The 7,774-nt window shown below is 41.5% G+C and overlaps 1 protein-coding gene across 1 annotated transcript; it reads right to left on the minus strand.

The window, feature by feature from the left end:
• Positions 1 to 5,898: 5,898 nt before the first annotated feature.
• npbwr2b (neuropeptides B/W receptor 2b) lies at positions 5,899 to 6,909 on the minus strand. The gene has a single exon (XM_085783196.1). The coding sequence runs from the start codon at positions 6,907 to 6,909 to the stop codon at positions 5,899 to 5,901; it is 1,011 nt and encodes a 336-aa protein (XP_085639322.1).
• Positions 6,910 to 7,774: the final 865 nt, after the last annotated feature.

A 7,774-nucleotide genomic window follows, 5' to 3' on the forward strand; every position in this document is an offset into this window, starting at 1 on the left:
TCACAGTATATCTAGAGGCTTATTGAACTGTGTATATCTAGAGGCTTATTGAACTGTGTATATCTAGAGGCTTATTGAACTGTGTATATCTATAGGCTCATTGAACTGTGTATATCTATAGGCTTATTGAACTGTGTATATCTATAAGCTTATTGAACTGTGTATATCTAGAGGCTTATTGAACTGTGTATATCTATAGGCTGATTGAACTGTGTATATCTATAGGCTGATTGAACTGTGTATATCTAGAGGCTTATTGAACTGTGTATATCTAGAGGCTTATTGAACTGTGTATATCTAGAGGCTTATTGAACTGTGTATATCTATAGGCTGATTGAACTGTGTATATCTATAGGCTCATTGAACTGTGTATATCTAGAGGCTTATTGAACTGTGTATATCTATAAGCTTATTGAACTGTGTATATCTATAGGTTTATTGATCTGTGTATATCTATAGGCTTATTGAACTGTGTATATCTATAAGCTTATTGAACTGTGTATATCTAGAGGCTTATTGAACTGTGTATATCTATAGGTTTATTGATCTGTGTATATCTATAGGCTTATTGAACTGTGTATATCTATAAGCTTATTGAACTGTGTATATCTATAGGTTTATTGATCTGTGTATATCTATAGGCTTATTGAACTGTGTACATCTAGAGGCTTATTGAACTGTGTATATCTATAGGTTTATTGATCTGTGTATATCTATAGGTTTATTGATCTGTGTATATCTATAGGCTCATTGAACTGTGTATATCTATAGGTTTATTGAACTGTGTATATCTAGAGGCTTATTGAACTGTGTATATCTATAAGCTTATTGAACTGTGTATATCTATAAGCTTATTGAACTGTGTATATCTATAAGCTTATTGAACTGTGTATATCTATAAGCTTATTGAACTGTGTATATCTAGAGGCTTATTGAACTGTGTATATCTAGAGGCTTATTGAACTGTGTATATCTATAAGCTTATTGAACTGTGTATATCTAGAGGCTTATTGAACTGTGTATATCTAGAGGCTTATTGAACTGTGTATATCTAGAGGCTCATTGAACTGTGTATATCTAGAGGCTCATTGAACTGTGTATATCTAGAGGTTTATTGAACTGTGTATATCTATAGGCTCATTGAACTGTGTATATCTATAAGCTTATTGAACTGTGTATATCTAGAGGCTTATTGAACTGTGTATATCTAGAGGCTTATTGAAATCACCAAGTAAAGAATTATCACTTATCTTCACATTTTTCAGATAGTAGTTAGTTGTATCAGCAGATTTTATTTCCAAATGTGGAACACATGCACATCCAGAGAGAGAAACAGTGGATGGAGTAACACTGCCTTCTAGTGGCTGAAACGCATCATCACAAACACTGTGATGAACATGTCTTTGTCAAACTGACCACATGGAGGCGCCAGTTCATTATTCCTCTAGACAAACACACTCCAACTGCACATATGAAGTGACATGAACACTGTACAGCGAAGGAGTTAGACTTTTTAACAGTTCTATTTAGTTTGTAATGTCTGTCACACTTTTAAATCCCTGTGCACTTTTATTTTTTTTATATTCTTTTATTTGTCTACCAGCAAGCACTTTTTAATCTGTTATTTTGCCCAGCAGACACAGTAGAACCTTCTTCTTTTAAAGTATTTTTATTCTTTGTATAATTTGTCCTGCTTTTTCTTCTTTTAAAGGCTGCTGTCATGAACAAATTTCCCCTCAAGGATAAATAAAGTATAATCAATCAATCAATCAATCAATCAATCAATCAAGTGTTTATTGCAGCTTCAGTGGCTTCAGAAGACATAGATTTTGGCGTCCATGCTGCCTGGACAGGATTGGACAGTGGTGGTGGGGCTGAATGCTGTGGTGGACTGAAGGATCATGGGTAAATTGGGGCTGAATGCTGCCGTAGACTGAAGGATCATGGGTAAATTGGGGCTGAATGCTGCCGTAGACTGAAGGATCATGGGTAAATTGGGGCTGAATGCTACGGTGGACTGAAGTGAAGGATTATGGGTAAATTTCTCCCTGAAAGAGGTCGCAGCCTTCGCTCCATTGGTTTCATTCAGTTTGTTTCTGGCCGACCACAGGACTGCAACGTGACCACACCTGGTTGATCCAATCAGAGCGGGTTCTGGTTCTGGGTGTTTAGTTTTCCTTTCTTTTTCAAGACAAGAAGTTGTTTTTCACACCTTGTTTGTTGGTTCTGGGTGCCAGGGCAGTTGCTAGGAATTCTGGGCCCCCTGAAAGAATATCGATGTGGGCCCCTCAGTGGTACAGCACTTCACTAATAAACCAAAACAGCCAACCAGTGTCTACATCACTCACTCACCATCAAAAGCATCATTGGACTGCTGGGGGTGAGCGTCTGCTGTGGGTTCAAACTCAGATGAAGCAGTCACTGCTGATTCTGGAGCAGCAGAGCATAAAGGTTTATTGTTCCATATATATATATATATATATATATTGTAATGTTTCATGGAAACACTGATGCAGAACTAATTGGACTGAATCTAAATGGGCTTCTTAGTACCGTAGCTTTCCCAGGCAAAACATATTTTTAAACCATTTTAAACCATTCAAAAGTCAGTGTAAACTGTATTCTAAATAGTCTTTTTTTTACTTTGTTGTTGTCAGCCATTATGGTGTTTTTTATTTTATATTGTTATGAAAACAAACAACAACAACTAATCTTTTAACATTTAACTTTTTTGTATTTAGGCTATTCAAATGTCCCATAACACATTTTACAAGACCACATTGAACACATCATGATAACGTAACTGACCTTCAGATGCTCAGATGCTCTACCTGCTCTCCTGTCTCTCTTCACAGTCTTATCTTATAAATACATTTATGATCTAATAAACCTTAAAGGGCAACAAGCCCTCTGCTGCTCAGATGGGACCAGTGTGTTTGCTTTTTACGGATGGGAAAATACCAACTGTGTCAGTGTTTGGTGCCGGCTGTAAGATTAGATTTCTTTGTGACCGGTCGTATCATCATTATTATTACAGCGTGTGCTCCTCTGCATCGTCTTCAGCTGCAGCTGCAGCTCAGCGGTGCATCACGGCCACGACAGATTCAATCTGTGACCTTTAGCTGACGAGGAGCTGCAGCCACTGATCCATCCTGCTGACACACACCTGAACCACAGTCACACAAGAACAATAACAGACTTTCATATGCACGTGATGTTTTCTTTAATGGCCATCAAAGCTGTAAAAATCTAGAAGACGGTTTATTTCTGCACGATTTGCATGAAAACTGGTGTTTACACATTTATTGTGTCTTTCAAATAAAGCAACTATATCAAAAATACATGAATACTAGTGGGAAAATTAACTTGTATTCATCATTTAACCAATAACATGACTCTTAATTATATTACAGTGCTGCATAAAAGACAGTTATCATAACCATTAACTCAGATCTTATATCATTTCTCATTCATGTGATACAAGTTTTAATTATGTAGAATATTTGACTTCATTCTCCCCTGTACAGTTAAATGACTGAAGGGCTGAACTATTTACAGCAGGACAAGTAGAAACATCCAGAATATAAAGTCATGTTATCTGCAACAGGGAGTGTCTTCATTTATATAATTAGAGCAACATTTGCATTTTGTTCCATGATTTACAACATTTAAAAGATCATCTTGTGAACATCCTGTGTGTTGTTTCACTGTAATATCCTGTAGTGTAACACTTCATTCAAACCAAGTCAATATGAGTCAATATGAGACCAAACATTTCTTTGCTCTGATGTAAAGTCTCATTCCACTTGTCCGCAAATTGAAGCGTGACATTGTTTGGAACAACACACTTCAGAATGAGAGAAATCTTTTTTCTCTCTGTGATTGATTCTCTAGTAAAACACAACGACTCACACAAGCCTGTTTTATATTCATGTTGTATGAATAATGATTATGATTGTGAAATATTAGTGGATTCCAGGAGAAGATGCAATGTGATTATTATTATTAACAATATTAATAATAATATTAAACAGTCTTTATATATGTACATGTCACAGACAGTGGAACAAAGTCTCTAGCTGCGTGTTCAGGTAATGCCAGCCTGTCTCCAGCAGGGGGCAGTAAGACCTCACTACAATCAGACTAGTAGCAATCCTAAATAGACACAGAAGACATAGATTACATGTTACATAGCCCTCCGGTCCCATATCAGGCCTACAGTGCTGCTGTCAGGTTGTTAAGGGTCCGTCTTTACTTCTAATATGGTACATAACTCCTCTGAGAGCAACAGAAGGAAAAGGTTCGCACACTGATCAAAAATGGCAAAAACGTCAATGCAACAAAGATTTAATGATCCATCAAACAACAAAAAAGTGCAACCATGGTGATGAAATAAAATAAAGAAACAAAAATAAGTAAAACAAAAACGTTGTCTTCAGTCTAGACTGAAGATGGCTGTGTAGGCCGACACGTTTTTGATCAGTGTGCGAGCCTTTTCCTCCTGTTGCTCTCAGATGTTTGTTGGCCTACGCACCTGAAAAGAGGATGTTTTGGACAGTGAGCAAGAGCGCAAACACCTTTTCTCCTTTTTACATAACTCCTCTGAACCAGGACGACACTCTTCATCCACACGTCATCATTTGAAGAGTCAATATTTCAAATATCCCAGTAAACATTTTGTTTATAACTGGAATACTTCAGGAAATCCATAAAACGTATCTTCTGAAATGAACTCTGCTCAACACACAACAGCTTTAAAGGCAGGTGGAGTGTTTGCAGACACTATAACACATTTCTGATGTAACCAGCATTTGTTCAAACCAACCAACAAGTATTAGACAACAATGAGGAAGTTATAGGACCAAACAGCTGTAATCCCTCGACGTTCATCCTGCTGTTCATGTTCACGCTGCTGTTTGATCGACAGCAGAGTGACAGCAGATGTTCAGCATCTGTCCTCTCATGCATCGTCCAGTCCAGTCTCTGATTACTCATCCCATCCCATAATGACCTTCAAACATCTCCATGTGTGTGTGTGTGTGTGTGTTATAGAAGTCTCAATCTGTAAAATAACCAGATTCAGTGGGCAGTTATTCAGACACAGTTAGAACCTGGTTTTTGTTCTTTCCTTTGTTGTTGTTCCTTTTAATGGGAGAGTTGTGAGTCTTTCTCCTTCTCAGAGCCACGAGAAGCTGCAGTAGGCAAACACTGAAACCTCCCCCAGTAAATCAGCTTCCTCTTGGTCAGATTGACTTCTCTGCTTAACAGGAAGTGATGATTTAAAGTTAGTTGTGACGCCCAATAATCTCTCTCTGTCTCAGTAAAGATGAAACTCACTCATTTGTTTCCTCTCTTATCCCTGTGGATTAAAAGCCAGACTTGGTGTTTAACTAACCCCTAACTTTAAATATGACTTTATTTTAGCTAGCTAGCTGATGCTATCATGTACAGAGTTGTCTAGTGCAGCTTTAAAGCAGAAGTAAGCGATCCGGTGGTTTTGGCTAACTTCCTGTCAGCAGATGGAGTTAGCAGCCCCCGCCCTCGTCATGGATCTATTGGTCCTCGTCCCTACGTCACCACATTCAGGCGCATCCCTTGGCTGCACACACAGAGAGGACTGCCCCTTTATGCCGTTCTCTCTCCTCATTGGATAAAGGTTGTAGGATACAAGGAAAGTTTTCTCCTGGGCTCAGAGCAGAGCAGAGTGACTGACAGACCCGTGTTTCAGACCAAACACTCTATAGAAGTGATTGCTGTCGGAAGATACAACTATTTAAGACTTAGATTAACACAAACATTCACCTGACTTCTGCTTTAACAAACCAAACATTCAGATCTGGATCATGAGACGTTAAGAATCCAGATTTGAATCTTAAAGTGAAGTCGGTCTTTCAGACTTCAGGCCGGTCGACACTCCAACATCTTCTTGAAGGCTTTCCTGAAGCTGTCGTCCAGGAATGCGTAGAGGAAGGGGTTGAGGCAGGAGTTGGCGTAGCTCAGGCTGGTGATGAAGTAGGAGATGCCGATGAGCAGCGGCGTGGTCCTCAGGTCCGTCGTCAGGGCGACGATGGTGCTGAGGTGGAAGGGCGTCCAGCAGAACAGGCAGACGGCGAGCACGATGAAGACCATGACGGTCACCTTCTTCTTGGCCTTGTCCAGCGCCTTGGCGTTGCTGTTGAGCCGCATGTTCCTCAGCTTGTAGAGCATCATGGTGTACAGGATGCAGATGGTGGAGACCGGGATGGCGAAGCCCATAATGAGCGTGTAGATGCGACTGGCCTTGAACCACAGACCCTCGGGGCTGGGGAAGCTCAGCACGCAGCTCTTCCTGCCGTCGTTGGGGTTGACGAAGACGCCGGCGAAGACGCTGAAGGGCATGACGATGAGGATGACGAGGACCCAGACGCAGAAGGAGATGATCTTGGCCGCTCGGTAGGTGCGGTACGGCATGCGCTTGGACCGCACCGTCGCCAGGACGACCAGGTAACGGTCGATGCTCATGACGGTCAGGAAGTAGATGCTGGAGAAGATGTTGTAGTGGTCGATGCTGAGGATGACTTTACACAGAACCTCTCCGAACGGCCAGTAGTGCAGCAGGTGCTCGGCGATGTTGATGGGTAAGACCAGCGTGAACAGGTCGTCGGCGATGGCCAAGTTCAGGATGAACATGTTGGTGACGGTTTTCATCTTGGGCGCTTTGAGGATGACGTAGATGACGGCCGTGTTGCCCGTCAGCCCCACGGCGCAGATGACGGAGTAGATGACGGGCAGGATGACGTACAGGTCGGCGTAGAAGTAGAACTCCGACGGAGGAGTGCAGTTCAGGTCCGAGCGGTTCCAGTAGAAGTCCACCGAGTCGTTGCAGAGCGGCACCGGCGGCGCCGCGGCAACCACCGACACGTTCTCCATGACTGGGATGTCTGTAGCTCACCAGTTACCAATCAGGCTTTCAGAGGAACGCTGCAGTCGTTGTCATCCTGTCTCGGATCTTTACACAGAACAAGAGTCATCTGTCAGAGAGATGAAGGGATGAAGGGATGAAGGGATGAAGAGCAGAAGGGATGAAGAGATGAAGAGCTGAAGAACTGAAGAGCAGAAGGGATGAAGAGATGAAGAACTGAAGAGCAGAAGGGATGAAGAGATGAAGAGCTGAAGAACTGAAGAGCAGAAGGGATGAAGAGATGAAGAACTGAAGAGCAGAAGGGATGAAGAGATGAAGAACTGAAGAGCAGAAGGGATGAAGAGATGAAGAACTGAAGAGCAGAAGGGATGAAGAGATGAAGAACTGAAGAGTTGAAGAGATGAAGAGATGAAGAGATGAAGGGATGAAGAGATGAAGAGCAGAAGGGATGAAGAGATGAAGGGATGAAGAGATGAAGAGATGAAGAGATGAAGAGATGAAGAACTGAAGAGCAGAAGAGCTGAAGAACTGAAGAGCAGAAGGGATGAAGAGATGAAGAACTGAAGAGCTGAAGGGATGAAGAGATGAAGAGATGAAGAGATGAAGAGTTGAAGAGATGAAGAGATGAAGAACTGAAGAGATGAAGAGCAGAAGGGATGAAGAACTGAAGAGCAGAAGGGATGAAGAACTGAAGAGCAGAAGGGATGAAGAGATGAAGAGCAGAAGGGATGAAGAGATGAAGAGATGAAGAGATGAAGAGATGAAGAGCAGAAGGGATGAAGAGATGAAGAGCAGAAGGGATGAAGAACTGAAGAGCAGAAGGGATGAAGAGATGAAGAACTGAAGAGCAGAAGGGATGAAGAGTTGAAGAGA

This window comes from Trachurus japonicus, chromosome 7, assembly GCF_045865225.1.
Source record: "Trachurus japonicus isolate A0001 chromosome 7, Traja_1.0".
NCBI lineage: Eukaryota > Metazoa > Chordata > Actinopteri > Carangiformes > Carangidae > Trachurus > Trachurus japonicus.